This window comes from Pituophis catenifer, unplaced genomic scaffold (genome assembly GCF_029215685.1).
Source record: "Pituophis catenifer annectens isolate HBS135680 unplaced genomic scaffold, rPitCat1.0.hap2 SCAF_1, whole genome shotgun sequence".
Taxonomy (NCBI): Eukaryota; Metazoa; Chordata; class Lepidosauria; order Squamata; family Colubridae; genus Pituophis; species Pituophis catenifer.
The window spans coordinates 222,513,149-222,538,531 of NW_027256881.1; the positions used below are offsets into that span (position 1 = coordinate 222,513,149).

The 25,383-nt window shown below is 39.0% G+C and overlaps 1 protein-coding gene across 1 annotated transcript in view; it reads left to right on the plus strand.

Moving 5' to 3' along the window:
- Positions 1-21,283, plus strand: part of ITGB5 (integrin subunit beta 5) — a 65,534-nt gene extending 44,251 nt beyond the window's left edge. The window contains exons 9-13 of the mRNA XM_070957077.1: positions 806-1,028; positions 3,158-3,261; positions 14,066-14,182; positions 18,446-18,612; positions 20,604-21,283. Of these exons, the coding sequence (XP_070813178.1) occupies positions 806-1,028; positions 3,158-3,261; positions 14,066-14,182; positions 18,446-18,612; positions 20,604-20,699 (707 nt within the window). The 3' untranslated portion in view covers positions 20,700-21,283. The remainder of the gene's footprint in view (positions 1-805; positions 1,029-3,157; positions 3,262-14,065; positions 14,183-18,445; positions 18,613-20,603) is intronic.
- Positions 21,284-25,383: the final 4,100 nt, after the last annotated feature.

The following is a 25,383-nucleotide window of genomic DNA, read 5'->3' on the forward strand; positions in this document are numbered from 1 at the left end:
ACCATGTATTTTTTTTTCTTTAGTTGACTTCAGTTTGTTTTCATGCTCAGTTTTGTGCTTAGTCATCTCTGTTTCTAATCCAGTTAATGTCTTCTGCTGCCACCACTATTTTTCTTTCCTTTTTTGTTTTTGTATGTATCTTTGAGTCAGTCTTGTCTCCTAGTAACCAACTGGATAGCTCTATGCAGTTTTCTTAGCAATGTTTTGAGAAGTGCTTTTTCTTTACTTCTAGGACTGAGAGAGAGAAAGAGAAAGAGATGGGTCCAAAGCAGGGGTGGGCAACTGTGGCCCTTTTACAACCTGTGGACTTCAACTCCCAGAATTCCTGAGCCAACTTGGCTGTCTCAGGAATTCTGGGAGTTGAAGTCCACAGGTTGTAAAATGGCCACAGTTGCCCACCCCTGGTCCAAAGTCAACCAGTTGGTTTGACTTTGGGCCTAATATGCGACAATTTCCTGGTTTTTAGTCAGGTGCCTTAACTACTAAACCAAACTGGCTCTCAGTGCTACTACATGAATTTATAAAGTATATTATGTCTTTTTTATCTCATAAGATAATGATCTTAGAGGAAAGTATAGATGAAGTAGTAAGAAGATGTGACCCAAACCACTGAATAATGCCATAACAATTAAATGAACTTGAACAAATACAAATACAAGATCATTGGATGTGGGGTTATGTTGATTATTGAATACTGTATGTCCCTTTCTGTTTCTGAATCAGATTTTAAGAGAGAATCTGGAACTAGGGCCCATTGCATCGGCAACACAAATGATTGTTTTTCCTTTGTGTAACTTGTATTTAGGCCATGGAGAATGCCATTGTGGGGAATGTAAGTGCCACAATGGCTATATTGGGGACAACTGCAACTGCTCGATAGACACAGGCCGGTGTCTTTCCAACGATGGCCAAATGTGCAGTGGGCGAGGCAACTGCATCTGTGGGAAATGCCAGTGCACTGAACCTGGAGCTTTTGGGGAGACTTGTGAGAAATGTCCCACCTGCCCAGGTGTCTGCAGTACTAAAAGGTATGTGCCAATATCGAGATTCAAAATCACTCAAAGAGCAACGTCATGACATGGTTTTCTTTTTGGTTTCTTGGCTGCATTACTGCCCTTCCAATCCTGAACACCAATAATCCTCAATTTACAACTATTCATTTAGTGACCGTTCAAAGTTACAAAGACACTGAAAAAAGTGACTTATGACCATTTTCACACTTACGACCATTGCGGCATCCCCATGGTCATGTGATTAAAATTCAGACGCTTGGCACCTGGCTCATATTTATGACAATTACAGTGTCCTGGGGTCATGTGATCCCCTGACAAGCAAAGTCAATGGGGAAGCCAGATTCACTTAACAACCGTGTTACTAACTCAACAACTGCAGCGATTCACTTAACAACTGTGGCAGGATGGGTCGTAAAATGAGCCAAAACTCACTTAACAAATATTTTACTTTGGCAACGGAAATGTTGGGCTCAACTGTGGTCGTACGTTGAAGACTACCTGTACTTCTGCAAGTACACAAAAAAAAAATGTGATTATTAAAGCTTGACAGAGGTTAGTGTAAAGGAGATCATTTCTAAAGTGCTTCGTAGCATGAAAGTTAGGGTTTGGCTTTTCAATTAAAAAAACTCTTAACAATAGAACATGGAATAGAACTTTCCCCGGGGCTCATATGTTAGTCATCTGCTTATCTTCTCTCATTCTGCTCCAATAGTTCAAGATACACGTAATGGAATCTGATTGATTAACCTTGCTTCAGATCTGTGACCCTTTATCCAAGTTGGAAACAGCACAGTGTTCATACATTGAAGCTTGTCAGAAATCCCAGTTTGTTTAGCCCTGGACAGCTGAGAAAACCAAGTGATGTATGAAGATATGATAAGTCACTAGTATACTATGTTCTTTTTTGCTTAATGCAACCCCCACCCTGCATTTCTATCCTTAGTTCCAATTTTATTCAGCCTCAAATTATTTAAAAAAAAAAAACCTCGTTTGGGACTACTCCAAGGAATTGTTCCCTAAAGCCAGTCCTCTCTTGAATGATTTCTCTTTGAAGTGCCTTTATCCTTTTTATGAATATTCTTATAGGGAGGTTAACCAAGCTGAAATCACTTCCTGGAAAGATTTAGCAGTCAAACGATACATAATTTATGTAGATTAAATAGGAATAAAAACATCAAAACAACTTTGTTTGAGATAATATTGTGGTACACATTATATGTTAAGAACGTCCTTCACCCTCACAATAGCAGCTGGCCTATTTTGTTCGATGTAAGATCTTCAAAAGAACACAAATGTTACAATCTGGTGGGCCTTCAGTGGAACCATAGTCTTGTCACAAAGCTGAATCCAAATTTGAATAGATTCTAGAGCAACACTGGGGAACTCTGACCCCTTTATGACTTGTGGATTTCAACTCCCAAAATTCCTGATTTTGTAGCTCAGGAATTCTGGGAGTTGAAGTCCACAAGTCATAAAAGGACCATAGTTCTCCACCCCTGTTCTAGAGCAGGGGTGGGCAACTGTGGCCCTTTTACAACCTGTGGACTTCAACTCCCAGAATTCCTGAGACAGCCAAGCTGGCTCAGGAATTCTGGGAGTTGAAGTCCACAGGTCATAAAGGGGCCATATTTGCCCACCCCTGTTCTAGAGCAATAGTTTGTGTTATGTCAGGGCCATTGCCGCTTTAAGAAGAGAGTCAGAGCTACAGTTAGAATATCAAGATTCATTTCTCCTTTTATAGCCATCATGTGTTAGATTAGGGCTCCCTAAACTTGGCAATTTCAATGTAGACTTCAACCCTCAGAATCCCCCAGCCTGCATGGATGGCTGAGGAATTCTGGGAGTTGAAGTCCACAAGTCTTAAAATTGCCAAGTTGGAGACCCCTGTGTTAGGTGTTGAACTCAAGGGAATATTCACCTGAATTTGTAATATTGATACAATTGTAATAAAAACCTATTTTGGGTTGGAATATTTGACGCTCATTCTTCTTTTTGCATGTTGTAACAGCCACAGGGATAAATTAATCTGCGAATGCACTAACATGTAGTCTATACCTAAAGAGATTTTATTTTTCAAAGGCGCCTCGTTATCGTGTTTTAAACGTGATTTGAAGATATCTTTATCAATGATTCTTCCTTCCCAGGGACTGCATTGAGTGTATCCTGTTCAACTCAGGAAGGTTGGCTGATAACCAAACCTGCCAAAAACACTGCCGGGATGAAATCGTAACACGAGTAGATTTTCTCAGTAAGTACCACCAAAGTGAAAACAACGGAAATGTTGCACATATAAAATGTGTGAATCATAGGTGCATTTCTGACAGGGAGAACACTCGAGCAAAGCTGCCATAATTTGTTTTTGATGCCGTAAATTCTTGGCTCATTTGAGTGGGATTTTTTTGAGCCTTTTGTGCTGTTCAGGAACTGGAGGAAACTTTCTGAAGTATTTAGAGTGCTTTGTGTGACAATAATAGAAGTAAACACTGCATTTATTATTTATTTATTAAATCTATTTATATAGCCACCTCTTTAATACAAAACAAACAAGGAATAAGGCACACAAATCATTAAAAAGCCCTTAAACCAGGAAATGTGCCCCATTGCACACCTGGAGCATAAGATCTAGCACATAACCAGGTCTTCAGGGCCCTGCAGAAGGCCAGCAAGGCTGGGGGCAGCCGAATCTCTGGAGGGATTATGTTCCAGAAGATGGGTACCATGCAGTGGTGGGATTCAAAATTTTTTACTACCGGTTCTGTGGGTGTGGTGTGGACGTGGCATGACTTGGTGGGTGTGGCTTGGGCATGGCAGGGAAAGGATACTGCAAAATCCCCATTCCCTCCCCATTCCTGGGGGAAGGATACTGCAAAATCTCCACTCCGCCCCACACCACTAATCTGCTTTCCAGCTCCCTTCTCCTGTGCAGGGCAACAAAAGAAGACCCAGCCAATCAGCTGAGACCCGGGAAGCAGCGAATAGATTGGGGGCAGGGCCAGCCAGAGGTGGTATTTGCTGGTTCTCCGAACTACTCAAAATTTCCACTACCAATTCAGCAGAACCGGTCAGAACCGGCTGAATACCACCTCTGGTAGCATGGCAGAAGAGACATTTATGGGGCTTGGCCAACTAACACTCCTTGACCGACAGTACCCTCTTGCCAAATCACATAGGACAGGTGGGAGAGCTGGGAAGAGGCTGTCATCTCTTATGTTTCCACCTAATTGAATCTTGGACTGCAGAATGTTGAGAGACCTTTGTTTGCTATAGACTGTCAAAGCAGAGAGTTCTGAATTGAATAGCCCTTAGTGTTCATTTATATTCCACTGCCTCAATCCAGCACCTTTCTGGATTGTTTAGATGATACTTGTGCACAGATGATAGCCAAACAGAGGTGAGGCTAGATGACCTTTTCAGTCCATTCCAGGGGTGAAATGTAAAATTTGTTACCGGTTCTGTGGGCATGGCTTGGTGGAGGGGTAATGGGACTGGGTGGGCATGGCCAACTTTTTTTTTTTTTTAACTTTTCAAAACATTTTTTCTAATGCTTTGAAAAGCCTCTGCTGATCAGGCAACTCAGCTGGGATCGTCAGAGACTTTTCAAAGCATTTTTTTTACCACGTCTTCGGCCAAGAGGTTGCAGAAAAAATGCTTTGAAAAGCCTCTGACAATCCCAGCTGAGCCACACGATCATCAGAGGCTTTTTTTTTTACTTTTAAAAGCATTTTTTCGTCGGAAGAGGTTGTAGAAAAATGCTTTTAAAAGTTAAAAAAAAAAGCCTCTGATGATCATGCGGTTCAGCTGGGCATGGTGGGGAGGGAGGGGCGCAGGGATTTTTGCTACAGGTTCTCCAAACCACCCGCCGCCATCGCTACCGGATCAGGCGAACCAGTCTGAACCGGGAGCATTTCACCCCGGTCCATTCCAATACTGAGTATTCAGTATTACTGAATATTTTAATTTTTGGGAGTATTCGAATTTCAACTCAGTTGTCTTTAAAAAGAATGGCCTCATCTTTTTTCTTACCTATTGTTAATGCAGACATGGAGACCATTTTGGCGTTGATCTTCATTCATGTATGACTTCTGTCTCTTTGGCTCACTCTTCACTCTTCCAATAACACAAGCAACAGCATTTTCTAATATAAATGTTTTGCAATATTCTTTTCTTTCTTTAATCTATGATAGATATGTTTCTATCTCTTTTGAGGGCAAGGGTGAGTTTGACATTCCTTTGGCTATTTGCACAGGGTTTTAATATCAATTCTGCTTTCAATCTTTTGAAGAAAATATCATTCTTCATCTAGAAATGCAGTAGAGATTTTGTGGCAGCCTATTTTAATAATGATTTTACCTGGAACATCTAGCTGAAATCTTCCTTTTTCTGTAAATATAAAAGAGAAAAAGTTTTAAACTTAATTTCAAATAGCTGAATGTAGATAACCCTAAACGATAGTCTTTAGATTAAGGCTGTTTTCTAAATTCACATGTTTAAGCTCTGCAAAGATAACCTAGCTAAATATTGTGCTGGCTTGCACAGAAAGGCCTTCCAGTACAAGGAGAAAATTGCAAATCGTTCAAAGGCCAAATCTACAGAATTATTTCCTTATCTGCCCCACTGGCAGAATAATAAATATAACATTTTTTTCACCTCTGGTTTGGTCCTTAGAGGTGGAAGCACCAGCTTTTGGGGGACAGTTGTAGTTGGATGAGCTATAGGAGGAAATATGAGAAGAAGAAAAATAGGATAATTACAGTTAATGAATTGCAGTTTAATTTGGAATGCTACTTGTGATAGCATTCCACAAGAGAGGCACAGTTAACATTACACAGAAAGATACACAGTGCTTGGGGTGTTTGGACAAAACTCTGCCCAGTTCATTATTGGTTCATTTGAACTGTGGTGGTACAGTGGTTAAAATTCAGTATTGTAGGCTGACTCTGCTCATTGCCAGCAGTTCGATCCTGACCGGCTCAAAGTTTGACTAGGCCTTCCATCCCTCTGAAATCAGTAAAATGAGGACCCAGATTGTTGGGGGCAATCCATAAACCGCTTAGAGAAGGCTGTAAAGTAGGGGTGGGTCCTACTTACCTTTATTACCAGTTCGCATTGCGCCCACGCGCACTTGCTCACTTCGCTCGTGTGCACGCACGCTCTTCTGCGCATGCACAGAAGCTTCTGCACATGCGCAGATCACCTATGATGATATCCGGGTCAGTGGGCAGAGCCTCCTACCAGTTTTACTACCGGTTCTTTTGAACTGGTCTGAACCAGAGGCAATCCACCACTACTGTAAAGCACTAGGAAGTGGTATATAAGTCTACATGCTATGGCGATTGTATTTTAAATGCACATTTCTAGAATAATGTACCCAAAACTTTTGAAAACTTGTTGATTTTATAGGCAACAAGAGTTCTGCATAAACCAAAGGAAATGCAACAGTCCCCAGAGAATATATGAATAAACAGAATCTAGGCTAGGAAAGTGCCTTTGCCCTGTGATAAAATCGTTGCTGGATTTATCAAATATTTACCATCTAATTTTTCATGTTTTGTACAGCTAATCTTGTTTCTGGGTATTATAAAGGAGAAGAATGATCTTAAATTACCTGCAAGAATTTATAAAATTTGAACCACCCATGCCACATTCTTTTGTTGTGTAACTCACTCTATAAATATTATGCATTAAAAAAAACCACAGAGAGAATGAAGTGGGACCTGTTTACCAATCTTCTTCTGAAGATAATCAGTGGTTATAAGTAGATAGTTGAATACTATGTGTATATTGTCCTCATACTGATCTTAAAAGATCCTTGTAAGATTGAAGAGCCACTGCTGCTTAAATTTATAATACGTCTGTGTAGAAAAATGTCTTCTTTTATATAACAAATAATAATAATTTAATAATTATAAATGTTAGGGTGTGTGTAAAAAGTATTTGTTGCTTGTGCAACGAGCAGAGCAGAAACACACAGGGAAGGAGATAAACGTCCAGCTCGTGTGAGAAAAATACTTTATAGATAACAGTCTCGGTGTAAGTAAAACAGTCCAAGGTCATAAACAGTAATATCAGTCCAGTAAGTATCTTCCCTTACCAAAGCAAACAGACTTTAGTAACTCTTGGTATACAGTACCATATAACAGACGCAGTAAGCAACAGGATACAATCAGGTATCAATCCGGAAGAAGCAGGAAAAACCAGGAAGAACGAACGCTTCTCTGTGCTGCTTATTTATGCACTGTAGCCTAATTACAGGGTTCAGCAAACCCTGATTACGTGGCTCAGTTGTTTCTTAAAGAAACAGATATTGCCTGACCAACAAGTTAGGAGTACGCTGCAAGCTGAACCTAACATTCTCCCCATTGGGCAGGACAATACACACAATAGATACAGAAACAAAAATACACATCCAAATCATACATTGTACAGTGGTATCAGTTACATTTCAGATTCTTAATCCAAATCTTTCACAACAATTGGTGTGTTTAATGGCACCTTGCGCTTTGGTAAAATTGTCGGCAATATTGTCCTCTGATGCGCAATATTCCAATGTAATCATGTTATCCTTAACACATTGCCGAACATTCAGATAACGTATATCAGTGTATTTAGTCCTTGTCTTTACAGCAAGATTCGTTGCCATTTTAATGGCTGCCTGGTTATCCTCATAAACCGTAATAGGATAATCAATTTTGAATCCAATATCTTCCATCAACTGTTTATAATAAATCAGTTCAGTACATGTAAGTGATAGACAAGAAAACTCCGCTTCCATGGTAGACAAACTGATGTGTTTCTGGCGAATTGATTTCCATCCAATCAGGCAGTTATCCAACATGATTGCTATTCCAGACGTAGATTTTCTGGCAAAACTGGCATCAGCATATGCCTTTAACATCATATTGGCATTAGGTTCTAAATACATAGCAAAATGCAATGTTCTTTTAAGATATCTAAGAACACGTTTAGCAGCCTGCCAATGCCTATCAGTAGGCTCTGAACTATATTGTGCTAGTTGATTAACACTAAAAGCTATATCAGGCCGTGTCCAGTTGCTCAAATACGACAAACTGCCTATTAATGATTGATACAGTTCTTTACTGAACTGTGGACTCTGCAAACTATCCTGCTGGAATTCCTGTGTCATAGGAGTCTTGGCAGGTTTACATAATTCCATCCCTAGATAATGCCGTATATGTCCTAGATTTCTAAGTTTAAATTTTGTTTGCAACTGACCGATAATCTCTCTGGCCTCAGCGTCAGTTCTGGTAATTATGGCAATGTCGTCTGTAAAGAGTAACAAGAATGAAACACATCCATCCTGTTCTTTTTTAAACAGACATTTATCTGCTACGCCCTCATAGAACCCAATGTTATGTAATTCCTGCACTATACATTGGTTCCACTCGTAACCTGATTGCCTTAAACCATATAGGCTTTTTTGTAGCCTCCAACACTCAGTTCTATCCTGTGTATCATAACCAGGAGGTTTTTTCATATATATTGTATGCCTTAACGGAGCGTTCAAGTAAGCTGTCTCGACATCTAAATGAGTAATAGAGCATTTATTTCTAGCTGCCCAAACAAGCATCGTTCTCAAAGTGCTCGCTCGTAGACTTGGAGCAAAAACCTCATCATAGTCTCTATCTGTCTGTGAGAACCCTTGTGCAACAAGCCGAGCTTTATGGGTTACTACCCCATCTACACTTTTCTTTACCTTATAGACCCACCTACAGCCTATAAGTTTCTCATTTGGTGGTATTCTTACAACTTCATAGACACCAAGCCTCTTCAAAGAATCAATTTCTCTATCCATTGCCTCTTGCCAGGCTTTTTGCTCCTTTTCTGGATATAATTTTATATCATGATAACTGGATGGTTCGATATCTACTTGGCAAACCACTGTGGCTTTATAGCGATCTGGTGGATGCCGGTCCCTGCAAGATCGTCTAGGCATAACAGGACTAACATCAGGTATATTGGGTTCATCCTCCCCTAACCCTGATTCCTGTTCCTGTTCTTCCACCTTAATAGATGGTTTATCATCCATCTTAGATGAACTATCATCAGGAATATGGTCTATCTTAACATCCATATCTGTAAAACCATAGTCTGCTTTTTCTAACCTGTCCCAGCCTTCATGTTCTAGGAATTTAGCATTTGCGCTACACAAAACTTTTGTTGTTCCTGTTTCCCAGAACCTATAGGACCTATGGTTAGCCTCATAACCAACAAAAATCATTTTCTTTGCTCTCTGTTGGTCCTTCCTTCTCTGACTAACTGGTATATGCACCCAGGCTGGTGCACCAAAAGTATGAATATAACTTAAATCCGGCTTCCTCCCGTGCCATAAAGTAAAAGGAATTTTTCCTGTAGAGGAGTGCACCACATTATTTAAAATATGATTGGCACATAGTATTGCTTCTCCCCACAATTTATCAGGTAAACAAGCATCAGCCAGCATAGTCCTAGTCATAGCTTGTAGGGTCTGGCCTCTTCGCTCAATATATGCATTATGTTCTGGCCGAAAAGGGGCAGAACGTTTATGCTGTATCCCAGCTTCCTTCAAAAACTTAGCCAACTGATGGTTAGTAAACTCAGTTCCATTGTCAGTAACAATGCATTTCACCTTAAACCTCTGCTTCCTTTCAACAAAACGAAGCCAATTTGTGATACATTGAAACGTATCACTTTTGGACTTCATAAGGTAGCAAAAACCATATCTGGTAAAGTGATCAACTATACTTAAAATATAGCATGCTCCCCCTAAACTGGGTTTCTTTGGCCCTATTAAGTCTAAAAAGACTACCTCCAAAGGTTTAGTTGTTTTAAACCCATTGCAGCGGTTTGCAGGTGTAACTTTACTTTTATGCTGGTTACAAGTATTACAATTCAGGTATTTGCTGCAAGCCCTTAATTTTATGCCGTTAGACTGCCTAACAGTCAAATTCAACAACCTGAAATTCAGATGACCAAGCCTTCTATGTAATAAATGTAAGCATTCATCATGCGGCTTTACATTTCCAAATCTAGCTTTTGACTGAACTAACAGTAATGACTTATCCCTAATAACAAATAAGTCGTCTTCTAATTCTGCAGTAACTACAGTGCCTTCACATTCAAGCAAACATTTGTTGTTTTTAAAAGTTACTGTAAACCCAGAATGTAGTAATGACTTTACAGATAAAAGGTTATATTTCAAACTAGGGATATAAAGCATGGGTAAAAGGTGCTTACTAATAGAACATTGAACAAGTCCCTCCCCAGCTACAGTCACATTCCAGCCATTAGCTAATTTGACCTTTTTAGTACTTTTCTTCATATTTAGAAACAGTTTTCTGTTTTTTGTTATTGATTGAGAGGCACCACTATCAATCACCCACCAATCATCTCTTATATTAATAGATGAACTGGTTGCTAAATTACACCCTTTCCTGGGTTTAGCAGAGTTTCTAGCAAACACTTTCTTATTATTACAATATTTTGCAATGTGCCCCTTAGCCCCACATGCATAACAGCGTTTAACAATATTAACATTCTCATATACAGCTTCCACTTTTGGTTGCTGTTGCATCCTTAACTGGTCTCGTTCTTGCCTACGTTTGGCCTCATCCAGTAACCTACCAGTTATACTGGCCAATGTTAGTGCATCTATAGACAATACTTCTAATGATGAAACAAAAGAGTCATAACTGTCATCCAATGATGAAAGAATAATATACACTTGCTGCAGTTCAGTAAACACAAGGTCTTTCTCATGTAGCTCCTGGAAAAGCCCTGTCATGGAGTCCAGGTGAGCCATCATGTCTCCTCCTTTCTGAAGATGTAAGCGAAATAATTTCCGTGTCAGGTAGATATGGACACCCACAGAGTCACGAACGTAGAGCTTCTTTAGCTTTGTCCAACACCTCGCAGCAGACACTTCGCCCCGGAAATGGACAAGTTGCTGGTCTCCCAGTGTCAGGCCAATGATGCATAAAGCACGCTCGTTGTCCCTGTGAAACTTCACTATCTTTTCAGCATCTTCTTCGTCAGCAGCATTCAATGCAGTTATGTCCGGTGGATTATTAACCATGTCCCACAGTCCTTCTTTTCGCAAAAGTAGACAGCATTTTGTGGACCAGGTAACATAGTTTGTTCCATCCAACCGGGTTATGGTAGAATAACTTGTACCTTGCTCAAAAGCCATCATCTTGACTACTACACCCACTGCCTGCACTTCTCACTTCCACAAAAACAAATTAAAGAGCCCTGGAACGTTCTGGGCCCATAACCAATGTTAGGGTGTGTGTAAAAAGTATTTGTTGCTTGTGCAACGAGCAGAGCAGAAACACACAGGGAAGGAGATAAACGTCCAGCTCGTGTGAGAAAAATACTTTATAGATAACAGTCTTGGTGTAAGTAAAACAGTCCAAGGTCATAAACAGTAATATCAGTCCAGTAAGTATCTTCCCTTACCAAAGCAAACAGACTTTAGTAACTCTTGGTATACAGTACCATATAACAGACGCAGTAAGCAACAGGATACAATCAGGTATCAATCCGGAAGAAGCAGGAAAAACCAGGAAGAACGAACGCTTCTCTGTGCTGCTTATTTATGCACTGTAGCCTAATTACAGGGTTCAGCAAACCCTGATTACGTGGCTCAGTTGTTTCTTAAAGAAACAGATATTGCCTGACCAACAAGTTAGGAGTACGCTGCAAGCTGAACCTAACAATAATAGTTATAAAATAATTATAGAGTAGCTTCTTATATCTGTTGGCAAAATGTTCACATAATAATGAACCCGTTTTTGTGAGTGAGAGTTGCAGTGGTTTCAAAAGGTTTAATTTATTAGGTACTATATTGGGAACCACATGGTGCATACTTCCTCTCCTGACAGTGAGGGGGTCTTTGATGCTCTTGGTTGTTTTTTTGCAGACGTTTCGTTACCCAATTGATGATGTTACCTAGTTCGGTAATGAAACATCTGCAGGTAAACAACCAAGCTCTGAGAACACCAAGCACTCCACAGTTGAATCCTGAGCTACAAATGTTCTCTTCCATAAATACCATTGTTTTGTGCCCTGCCTTCCTAAAATACAACTTTTCCCTCTGTATATTCCCAATGGCATTTCTATTGCAGTTTGAGTTTGTATGAACTAAGACTGAATGGGAATCCACTATTATTCATAAAGTTCCATGTTTTTTGCAAGAACTCTTAGAACCCTGCAGGATTCCTTTAGGAAATCTATGAGAACTTGGCCAAAGATCCACTGAGCTTCAAAAGCAGTGAGTTTGGTGCCATGGGAGCAGTCAATGTATAATTTCATTGAGATGTTTGAATCTCTATGCGTTCAGTCTGCTTGCCGGCTTCTACTTGTCAAGTAGCAAAGGCTCATCCAGTGTATAGATCAGGGGTCTCCAACCGTGGCAACTTTAACACTTGTGGACTTCAATTCCCAGAATTCCTCAGCCAGCTTTGCTGAGGAATTCTGGGAGTTGAAGTCCACAACTCTTAAAGTTGCCAAGGTTGGAGACCCCTGGTATAGATGAGCAGAGAAAAATCTGAGTCCTCAACATGGGGTCACTATAGGAACAGGCACAATATACTGAAGAATATTTAAATGACCTCTTTCTTCTATAAAGATTGCTCAGATATGCAGCAACCTGGGTAACAAGTGGTATTCTGTGGATGTGTGGTAAAATAATGGCGTTGTCAATTATTTTTCATCCCATTCAAGCCATATAGGCTAAGCCCCGCTTTACCTATAGAACTGATGCCTCCTCAGATCTGCTCCATGCTTTGAGCACACTTACTGGATTTGTTCACAATCTCATTATAGGTACTTTTAATATCTTCAATTCTGCTTTTTTGTTTAGATCAGAGGTGTCAAACTCGCGGCCCGCAGGCCGGATACGTCATGCGCTGGTCATGCCCACCCCCATTTTAGCAAAGGGGGCCCCGAAAGTTCCGATATGTTATTTGACAACAACGTGATGACACGAGTTTGACACCCCTGGCTTAGAGGGTCAGCAAATAAACTGCAACTGTAATTGAAGCAAGTTCTCCGCCTTTATATAATTCGTTGGGGGTCAGAGCAACTTTTCGTGTTGGCTTTTTATAATTTTTTTAAAAATTAATTTTAGTTTTCTTTCTTGGAACCTGCCTAGTATGTAGCTTATTTTTAAGATAATAATATACGTAGTAATAGCAGCGCTTAATGTTTTCTTGTCAGAACTAGAAAAGGCTGCCAGGTGTCTTTATTTCCCAAAGGGCTAAATAGTTTTTAAAAGGATTGAAGTCTGTGCAAGTTAAAAAAAAGAAAGAAAAAAAGACCTACCTGAAAACATATCACTTGCCTGTCTCAACCTACCTCATATCTCTGAAAAGCTTTAATTAACAGATTAGTTTAATGCTGTCTGTTGATCCCTCTGTAGTATTTTCACATCATATATTTCTGTAATACATATCATCCAAAATTGTAATTCGCCTCACTTACCACCCTACGCCCAGAAATAGGCTGTAAAAGTAAACCTTTTTCTAGACAATTACTTCCTTTATGCAGATTTGTAGAAGGAAATGAAACTTCCTCCGCTAAAGAAATTACTCCAAAAGGCCAGATTTTCCTTGGCCTTCTTTCAGGACCTCATAATAATTACTGTTTTAGTAGAGTATAACCACGTCAACATTTCCTCTGCATTCCCTGAGTGATGTCTATCCATAGATTTATAAACAATTAGTCATGAAGTAAAGCAGTTGGGTTGGACATCTCATCCAACACACTCTCTATGTTAATAGTTTGTATAATTTTAGATATGCAAACACTTCCATAATATGCTCCATATGTACTAATAAGAAGCCTCTCATATTGAAGGAATCCAGTCTCGTGAGAATCCCAGCATATCCTTCAATTGCAGAGGCCAAAATAACAGGTATTTTAAACACATTGCAATGCGCTGAATACATGCCAACAACACAAACATGGAACATGAGTTTTGCATTTGAATATATTGCAATGTATTGCATTAATGCCCTTAATTCCACTTGAGTTTTTTTAAAATCTTATTTCAGAAACTGATGACCCTAATTCAATCTTATGCGCTTATCCTGTGAAGGATTGTGTGATGAAATTCACATACTCAGAACTCACCAATGGAAAGACAAATATCAGTATTCTCAAGGAACCAGGTATTTATTTATCTGCTTGCTTTTTCTTATTGATGTAAACTCTTCAGACCATCAAGGCAATGAGAATTTTTTTAAAAAAATCTTAGAACAGTGCAGGACACAGATTTGGACACAGTTTTTATTAGTAGAAAAATATATGTGGATCAATTCTACTCCATTTTTTACAGAGAGTGGGTGATACAAATATTAAAGAGAAAGTTGGCTATTGGTAACACAAGGGGCATTTGAAAAACCCAGATCCACAGATCCATAAGATAAAATTCAAAAGGTTTATTGAGAAAGTGGGTTATTAATTCCAGCATTTGAAAAGCTGGTGTCCATCACCAGGTCATATGTACCTAGGATGACAAGATAATTTCAAAGGCATATCATACTTCTTAGCATGCTTGTGTTACTTTTAGGAAGATTTCAATCTGAAGTAATAAACTGATTTAGACCTAAAATGAAGACATAGAACTTCATCATCAAATATAAATTAGCAGTGGAAATCTACTAATTTAATTAGTCAAGTGCTTCTAGGACAAACATTATGGCTCAGACTTTATTGTCATTGCACACAATTCGTTCGAGCTTTTTGCAAACATATTTGTTAACAAGCTCATTTCTTAGTACTGACTATGCTACAAAAAAGGTCCACAAAGATTTGTGCTTTTTAAAGGTAGATAAATCATAAAAAAGTACAGATTCTAAGTAATCTCAGTCAATAGTACAGTGGCACAGAGCAGAATCAACCATTATCTGTTTTTACCTGCCTAAAATGAATCATTAACATGACACTACAAGAGATATCTTGTAGTGTATCTTGTATTTTAATTTATTGATGAATAAGAGTATCTTAATATATTCTGTCTTTGTTTGGAATCCAGCCATTAGTTCTAGACAGAAAGGTAGGTTTATCCAAACTGCTGATAAAATATCAGTCTTTTTCCAGTCAGAGTTCCATATATGTATCTTCTTTTGTTGTCCTCTCCTTCCTTTATTGGAATTATGTTTCTTTTTCTTTTAAGGACTTCCCTCCCATGAGTATCTTTTCCCATTATATAGATTGGGACATTAAAATCTGTATTAGTTTAGCTCTTTACCCTTGTAAAGGGTAACGGGTAAAGTATAAAGGAATCCCTGCAGATTTTACTCCACTAGTCATTGCTGACTCTAGGGGATGGTGCTCATCTCCATTTTAAGGCCATTGAGCCAGGGTTGTCCAAAGATATTTCCATGGTCATGTGGCCAGCATGATGTCCTTCCCACCAAAGTGGTAACAATAGCAATAGCACTTAGACTTATACACCGCTTTACAGTCCTTTATAGCAGGGGTGAAATCTATTTTTTTTTGCTACCGGTTCTGTGGGCGTGGCTTAATTAGTGGGCGGGGCTTGGTGGTAAGGTGACTGGGTGGGCGTGGCCAAGTCAATGTCACTTCTTTGCCCTTTTTTAACCTACAAAACACAACACAACACAACTGGTTCACCCACAATGTAAAAGCAGCTGTGCTAGAGACTCAAAATGGCCCTGCAACAAGCAGGAACCTCACACAGCCACAAAAAGCCCAAAAAAACCAACTTTCACACTTTACACACACAAAATTCCACATACAGCTTTGTGAGATTTTGTGTGTTTGTGTAGTTAGAGTGAAACACTACAGAAACACACTAAATCTCAGAAGGCTGCACAAATATTATTTTATTTTATTTTTATATAAACAGCTAAATTTAAAACTTCCTAAACTTTAAATGGCTAAGTCTAAAAAAAGAACAACTAAAAAAAACCCCAATTAACTATTTTTTTTAAAGCTTCCAAAGGGGAAAAAAAACTTACCCAATAGAACAGGGGTCTCCAACCTTGGCAAATTTAAGACTTGTGGACTTCAACTCCCAGAATTCCTCAGCCAGCTTTGCTGGGAGTTGAAGTCCACAAGTCTTAAAGTTGCAGATAGAGCTGCTCACCGATTAGCTTGATTGCAGGCAGGGAGATCCAGTTGCTTGCTGATGCATGGATTGCGATCGTCATGCGATCAGCAGCTAAGATAAGCAAGCTGGAGGCTGGGGGTGGGGGGAGAAAAAAAGAAACCTTTTTTCTTTTACATGGCTCTAGCGATCCAAGCTGAGTTGCCTGATTAGCAGGCAACTCAGCTGGGATGTCAGAGCTTGGCTGGTCAGAGCCATTTAAAAGGAAAAAAAGGCTCTGGTGATCGCAGGGCTCAGCTGGGCATGGGGGATGGGGGCAGGGATTTTTGCTACCGGTTCTCTGAACTGCCCGCCACCATCGCTACCTACTCACCCGAGCCGGTCCGAACCGGGAGCATTTCACCCCTGCTTTATAGCCCTCTCTAAGCAGTTTACAGAGTTAGCATATTGCCCCCAACAATTTGGGTTCTCATTTTACCCACCGCAGAAGGATGGAAGGCTGCGTCAACCTTGAGCCTGGTGGGATTTGAACTGCCAAATTGCAGGCAGCCGGCAGTCAGCAGAAGTAGCCTGCAGTACTGCATTCTAACCACTGTGCCACCAAGGCACCTATTTATCTACTCACACTTGCATGCTTTTGAACTGCTAGGTTGGCAGGAGCTGGGGTGAGGATTGGAGCTCACTCTGTCTTGGTTGGAGTCTCAAACCTGGGGTGCCAATTTTCCATCCAACAAGCCCAGCATCTTAACCGCTGAGCTACTGCACCATCTTATTTTAACACATAGCATGGTCAAATTAGCTTTCTACTTTCAGATAAAGGATAGGTAAGATTTCTTTAAGTTAAAAACTATGTTATACAGTTGCACTGTTAGTTTGAAAATGATTTTGAGGAGGATATTTTTTCACATTTTCCAGCTTATATAAAATTGGTCTCGCATGGATTTTCAACATGCCAGTAACAGGAAAATACTATATTTGTTGAGATGGACAACAAATTTGTTGAAATAAGCTCACTCCAGTTTGGAAGCACTATTTCCAGAAAAAACATTTGGGACAAGAACTAACCAACTGGAAAGAAATCCCCACCCATTCCATATACTAGCTAGGCTAAATATAATTATCACCAGATTGAAAAGAATCTAGATAATCCAATGTATAAAATAGCAATTTAAATGGAAAACATTGGAGTAAGTCAATTTGTAACTGAATATTCATTTTGGTTAAATCAGGTGTGATCAGATGTAAACTGGCTTTCCAGCCAGGAGTAAGAAACAATGATAAATTATTTTCTCATTTCCATATTTTGAACAGTGAAATGTAAGCAGTAAATGTTCCCTTGGGTCAAACTTGGTTCAAGGTGATTATATAGATGAGTCTGTCTTGTCTTCTAACTATAATATATAAGTGACATCTTGTGGACTTTACTTCACCTCTAGTCTACAGTGGTGAGTGTTTCCGGTGGTTCCCATCCAAGAATTAACCTAATCTGATCCTGCTTAGTTTTTTCAAGATGAAAGTTGGCTAAATGCTGCCATCTGCTGTGAAAAATTATCTCACAAATGCTTAGCAAAAAAGAAAAAGTATAGCTTGAGAAATATACGGAATAGTTAATACAAATGTCATTAATAAACAGATAAATAAATAATATATAAACAGTGTGCCTGGCACCCGAGATTCCTGGCACTGAAAAAGATTTCCCTTTAATACCATTCTAAGGAGGAGTCCCTTTTGCATTGCTAGAACTTCTGGCAGAATCCAGTTTGGTTACATAGAGCAATCCTGGAAATAAATAACACTTACACTTAATCCAGTGCTAGCTGACTCTCTAAAGGAAAATGTGTACACTTAAATCTAGCTGATAATTCCCAGAAATTTATCTTACGCATATAACCTTCCCTGCAAAGAGATGTCTCTGACACAAAAGAGTGTGGCCTACATCCATCAGTCATGCACTGTGTGCCCATAAACCTCTCAGCATAAAAAATTCATTTTTAAGTTACATGTGCTGCTCTGATTTGGGATCATACTTGGGAGCTGCTGATAAAAACAGTTTCCCATCTGCTTAATGGCATTTGCACAGCCAGCGCCTCCACATGAATCATACAAATTCAATTTGCATCAACATAATCCATGATACTGAATTTAAGCAATAGACTTATATTGCTTAAATCTCAGGCCTACTTTTAATGCTAAAAATGGATAATAACATTTGAAAACAGTTACATTCAAATATTTTTCAATTAGATTCATGCATACTTCAGGAGCGATGTATTCTGTATTGTCTTCTGATGAGGCCTGTTTTGAAGACACTGCCCTTGTCAATAGTAGTGAATCATATTCCCCTCTTTCTTCTTCTTAGAGTGTAGTACTGCCCCTGATGTCATGACGATCTTACTCGCTGTAGTAGGCAGTATTGTGCTTCTGGGCATTGTCCTTTTGGCAATCTGGAAGCTGTTGGTTACAATTCACGACAGACGGGAATTTGCCAAATTCCAGAGTGAGCGTTCCCGGGCAAGATACGAAATGGTGAGTATTAAATTAGAAAAATAAAGAGGAGATTGAAAAAGTCACAGTGGTTCAGAAAGGTGAAGAAATACAAAAGGATGCTGAGAATATGGAGACGGTGAAAGAAAGTTTTGCTGTTCAGGAATGACCTCAAATCAAGAAGTCCTACTTCTGGAAAGGGAAAGAATGTATTTAGAAAACATTAGATTTTGTTATTCGGGCCCTTTTTAAGAATTGTATTTTAGAGGTCCCTCTTTAACATATACAGCAGCTCCTATCTTCGATTATAACAATGTACATCAATCTGTTGTCACGATCTTTTTACCTGGATATAAATGAATTCAAGCTAGTGTAATGAAAGATGGTAGAAATTAGGGTCATGTGGATTATTTAAAGAGGTATTTAGCAAAGCAAGTGAAGCCAAACAAAAATCTTTTGCTCAAAATTTTGAAGGATTACATTCTCTCATATGTTCAGCCCAGCACTTCAAAGTTCATCCATGATCAGGTATGATCTGGGCAGATGAGTGTACATATATGACATTTCCACCAGAATTGTTACTAAAATGAAAAACCTATGAAAGTGCATTGCATGACTAAATAGTTAGATAACATTACCATGTTTCCATTCCCTGCTTTGAATGAGAAACTTTATTATTCCATCTTTCATAACTTGTTTTTATGTGGAACTAAGTTGAGCATTATAAAGAAAACTCAATTTCTTTCTTACTGGATATTTAACCATAATGTCTTTCACTGTGCATTCACAATGCTCTTTTATTGATTGGTGATGTTGTTTATACTGTATGTATCACTGTAAGATAGAAAGCAAGATCCTTCCAAAATCTCTCAAACATTACAGTTCTTTAATTAACCCCTTATATAGCAATAAAATTAGAAATTTCTTCCAGTGCAAACTGGACAAAATCAAATAGGACAGTGAAGCGGTTGAACCATTTTATAGTCTGGCTACTTTGTGCAAATTTAGTGGCATTAAAGGACAGGATTTTTAAGAATCATTAAACTATTGATCAGTAAAACAGGGCTCTTAAATATTACAGGAAACCAGTGTGAAAGGCTAACAGAATAGCTTATCTTTAATCATATTAAAGATACGGAGGATCCAAGACTTACGCATCTTCCGCCGCGCCCTAAAAACGTTTTTATTCCAACAGGCTGGTCTGGCCTAACTCTCCCTTTTAAATTGGCTTTTAAATTGGGTTTTAAATGTTTTTTAGATAAATTGGATGTTTTAATTTGTTTTCTGAGCCTAAATTATTTAATCTGTTTTTAATAGTTTTTTAACTTTTGTATGTCTTTGTATTTTATCTTGGCTGTTCACCGCCCTGAGTCCTTCGGGAGTAGGGGGGTATACAAATATGATAAATAAATAAATAAATAAATAAATAAATAAATAAATAAATAAATAAATAAATAAATAAATAAATAAATAAATAAATAAATAAATAAATAAATAATATTTACTGGGGTGAGCGGGTGCTTAACTTCGGGCCAAAATTTATATATATTTTAAATGTTTTAATATTTGTATTCTATGTTTTTTATCTTGGCTGTACACCGCCCTGAGTCCTCAGGGAGAAGGGCGGTATATAAATTGGAAATTAAATTAAATTAAATTAAATTAAATTAAATTAAATAAATAAATAAATAAATAAATAAATAAATAATATTTACTGGGGTGAGCGGGTGCAATGGCCTAGAGGTGAGGACACTCACCTCCCACTTGGAAGGTTGAGAGTTCAACCCTAGGCAGAGGCAGATGTTTATCAGGGTGCAAAGAGAAAATATATGCTATGAACTCCACATAGGTGTCAGGAAGGGCATCCAGCCAATAAATGCTCAGTTCCATTCAGTTGCCTGGACTCCACCCTGAATAAAGGAGTTAAAGGGTCATAAAAAAGAAAAAAAATCATGTTTACTGGTGTGAGTGTAGAGTTTAATTTTACCAAGAAAGCATTCTGTTTCATAATTTTCCTTTCCTTTCCTTTTAAGGCTACAAATCCTCTTTACCGCAAGCCCATTTCCTCACATAGTTTAGACTTCACATTCAACAAGCTCAACAGGTCCTATAATGGTACCATTGACTGATGAGATTACTCAGGTCTGGATGAAAAAAAAATGGAATGCTTGAGACCTGCTTGGCTTCCTTCTTCTGTACTTGCCAAAGGGAAGAGGGAGCCCTTGGCAGCTGCACAAACCCTGAAAATCCCACAAATAGCAGGAGACAGCTTCTAGTTACATGCTAAGGACAAATGCCCAGCAGCCAACGTGCTCTTCAGATTTCTAATTCAAAGCCATTCTGATGAACTCGGAACAGGCCTCGCTGATTTGAGACTCTTCTGATGTGGACTCTTGGGAAGCGCCTTCAGACTGAACAATATGCTGTTTAACAGTTTCATCCATATTCTGTGGGCGAAGATGTGCAGCCTCTAATTCAGAGGGATGCTGTGTTACTGACAATTTCTCGGGGGGGAGGGGATCTAGCAATGGAGATCTTGGCGGTAAAAACTTTTTAAAAAGATCCCTGTGTTATGCAGTCTTTAGAGTAATTTTTATAAAAAAAATAATAAAACAATTGCATATACAAATATGTGGTGTCATTTAAAATTTTATTTCCCCCTGAACACATGTACTGTGGCATGTCAGATGTGCTATCTACAAATTCCACGGACAATTAGGACTTTAAATGATTGTAATCAACATTATCTGAATTTAAATTATTACTATGAAATAGCTCTCTAAGCAGCCAGAAGGGTAAAAAAAAAAAAGAAGAAGCACCACCCATCAAATAATAGATGAATGCAAAAATAAGCTGCTTGTTTGCCTAGAGTATTATTTTGAGCCAGAACACAATAATGTAGTCGCCCCAGTCTTGAAAATAAAGTTAAAAAAAAATTAAAAATTAAAAAAATGCTTACATGGAAGTAGCCTTTGATATGATTAGTGCACTTCCAAATGAACATGCATAGATTTAGTGTTGCCTTTGAAGCTTAGTTGCAATTAATAGAAATGGCAAGTTGTTACTGTAATGAGCTGTAATGAATTTTCATGCATGGCCCAGCTGGGATTTCTCAAAACTACTGTTGCATATTAGGGCCAGTTCAGAAGCAGCAGAAATAAAACAAATTACTTGAAGATATGAATAATCTCAGCATGATCCATAAGTAGCGTAATGGCAATTTCCAGGTTCTGTTTTATTTCAAAATGAAATAGCATTACAAAGAAGACTGCCGATGATGATGATGATGATGATGATGATGATTCCTTAATTTTTCTTCCCAACCTGTTAAGACAAATTGAAATCTGTGCTGGGATTTATTGAGGTATGATGTAATCTTTTCATTACAATCCTGAATCCATTTCAAATGATATGAATGCCATTTTGAGCTTCTGGAGGAAATTTAACAAATAAATATGGGAATCGCCAATAAAAAATTAGGGTGCTGTAGCTTGGAGCTAATCCTCATTAGGATCCAGGCTGCAAAATCTGGATAATCTTACACGGTAGTTAAGAATTAAGAGTCCTTATTTTTCTTTGTTACCATTTATTCGTTATCCGGATCTTTGAAGCCCAGATTCAGTAGTCCTGCTTATCAGTGATTTTAGAAAGTAACCAGACATGACTTTTCAAAGTCTAGTTCCCCAATAGGATTCAAGGAAAATTTCTTCTTAACTTCTAAACCTTGAATTAATTGCTTTGCCTTCAAATAGGATAAAATGAGGATAAAGTAATAGTTTTGTGAAATTGTACTTTTGAAAAACAAAGTTCCCAGGTGTACCCAATTTTGTTTAATTTTGTGCAAGTTTTCATACTTTCAAGACATTTTTTTCCAAACCCCAGAGGATGTGTACAGTTAATGTGTACTGTAATGTTTTTCATAGCTTACCAAAATACTGTTGCATCTTTGGCCAAAATTTTTTACAGACTGATAAAAAATTCAGGGAAAATGTTTCAGTGTTGAAAATCTGCAGTCAAGCTAAACTTAATTTGCTGGAGATTTGCAGATTTTTCCTGATTTTGGCGAATTCAAAAAGTATCAGAGGTTAGGTGAACTAAGAGAAAGGACTTTGCAGTAGATCCGAAACCCAGACACAACATAATGGAGTAAACAGATCCACGTGTAATCTACTTCAAAAATCATAAGTAGCATGTTTAATTTAATACACTGTAGCTTGAGAGGACACAACCTGTGATGCCGTGTCTGGTTGTGGCCTTCAGTGCTTTTGGTGTGGCTTTTCAACATTCTTCAAAAGTTGCTACAAAGTTGTAATCATTCTTGTGATGGAAGAAATACTTCTTACAGGCAGAAAAATCAGTGCATGAACTATAATCATTATTTTCACTATTTTATTTTTGATTGATTTCATACATATTATTGTGTATCATCCAGGGTTGAAATCCAGCAGGTTCTACAGGAGAACCGGTAGTGAAAATTTTGAGCAGTTCGGAGAACCGGTAGCAGAAATTTTGAGTAGTTTGGAGAACCAGCAAATACTACCTCTGGTTGGCCCCAGAGTAGAGTGGGAATGGAGATTTTGCAATATCCTTCCCCCAGGAATGGGGAGGGAATGTGGATTTTGCAGTATCCTTCCTCTGCCATGCCCACCAAGCCACACCACGCCCACCAAGCCATGCCCACAGAACCGGTAGTAAAAAAAATTTGGATTTCACCAGTGGTATCATCCATTAATTGCAGGCCTCGCAATATCCACAGAGCAAACCAGCATACTATAAGGCTCAAGTCAAGCAGACTGACAGCAGTGATCTAAACCAAAAGAGATGTCCAAACATTTACAAAGGCAGCGTCAGCTATCATAGCCCAGATGAGATATCACAGCAATCTATTCTGATAATTCTGGAAACAGACACAGTGAGCAGACAAAGCTTAACTCTGCAAACACATGCTTGACTATTAGCTGACTGATTTTTTGCATTAGGTCCTGGAAAAAAAGCCAGCTTGCAAATTTGAACCATTAGGTCAAGTATAAAGACCTTTCTGTGTACATTAACTCTTAATTCATTAATCCTTCTATCATCTGTCCACCAGGATGTCTGGATTTAGCTCACACCCATCCAATCCGTTACAAATGTCAGACACAAATTGAGAAATGGAACAGCTTCTTTTGATTTTGAAGGAAAAGAGGAATAGAATGACACTAACATTCTAAAGGCACCGAAACTCTAGAACTCTTGCATTAAACAGCAAGAGACCAGATGGAGCCATTAGGAACACTATAGAGCAGTGATGGCTAACCTTTTTGCCAAAAGTGCCAAAAGTGGGGGGAGCGCGTGCCCACACCTATAATTCTATGCATCCCGTCCCCGCGCATGTGCACGACCCCCACCTCCATGCTTCCCCCGCTTTTGGCATGGTGGGCACAGTAGGCCCGTTTTTTGCCCTACCCAGGCTCCAGACCCTTTCTAGGATCCTGGGGAGGGTGAAAACGGCCTTCCCCCCCACCCAGAGGCCCTACGGAGGTTGAAAACGGCCTGTTTGCCGACTTCCAGTGGGCCCAGAAGGCCTGAAAATCAGCTGGCCGGCGTGCGCATGTGTGCCGGAGCTGAGCTCGTGTGCCCACCGATATGGCTCCACGTGCCACCTATGGCATGCGCCATCACGGCTATAGAGCAATGGCTTCAAGGCCATTGAATTTTGAATTAATTCCTACAAGCTTTTGAATTAATTCCTACTAGGAAAAAAAAATTGGGTCCACTGCTTGAGTGGGGATGGGATGGGGGGTGGACTAGAAGACCTCCAAGATCCCTTCCAACTTTGTTATCCTGTATTCTAAAAAAGAAGCTACCCATTACTGTTACTCTGAGTCCAAATGTAAGGAAGGCGTTTCAAAGGCTACCACTGTGACGGTTCTGGAAGTTGCTGAGAGGTACAGAGGAACATTCTGCTGGGAGAACATTCACATTTCTATCCAGTACAGGTCCTCCATTAAGATGACCACAGCAGCATGTATTTTTTTACAAAGTCTGAAGCAGAATTTGGTGGGAGGTAAGCAAGCAGTGTTATCCAAAAATTGTGATATGTCCCTATCTTTTATCCAAAAATCTCAATAAATCATGTCCCATTGGAACTGTTTTAAGATGAAGTAATAGCTATCATGCACTTCTGTGAGCAATATACATTGACTATTTTGAAATGCAAAGAGAATGTCATTCCGGAGTATAGGTGATCCTCAACTTGACCAAAATGGAGCCCAAAATTTCCATGCCTGAGCAAAACAGTTGTTGACTTTCGCCCCATTTTAGAACCTTGCCACAACTGATAAATGAACCACTATAGTTGTTGTTAATATCTTGGTTACGTGAATTTTGCTTGACTTTGCTTGTCAGAAGGTCACAAAAGGAGGATCCTGTGACCCGAGGACACGGCTACCATCATAAATATGAGTCAGTTACCAAGCGTCTGAATTTTGATCACATGACCAAGGGGATGTTGCAACTGTTGTTTGAAAACCACCGGTCAGGAGTCTCTTTTCAGTGCCGTAATTTCAAATGGTCACTAAATGAATAGTTGTAAACCGAGGACTATCTGTATTTAAAGTAAGAGACTTGTATGCTATTTCTATCCACAATATTGGGCTGTTTTGGCTTCTGGGAAAATACCATTTTATGCTGTCATCCTGGAAAGCTCACTGTGAATACCTCAAGGAAAGTGCCTAAATCCTTGAGATTCGTTTGAACCAGTGGAGGGAGTTTGTATCTGCAGCTTTTAAATGTTTTGAGGCCAAAATCCTGACTCTGATTTGATATGTAGCA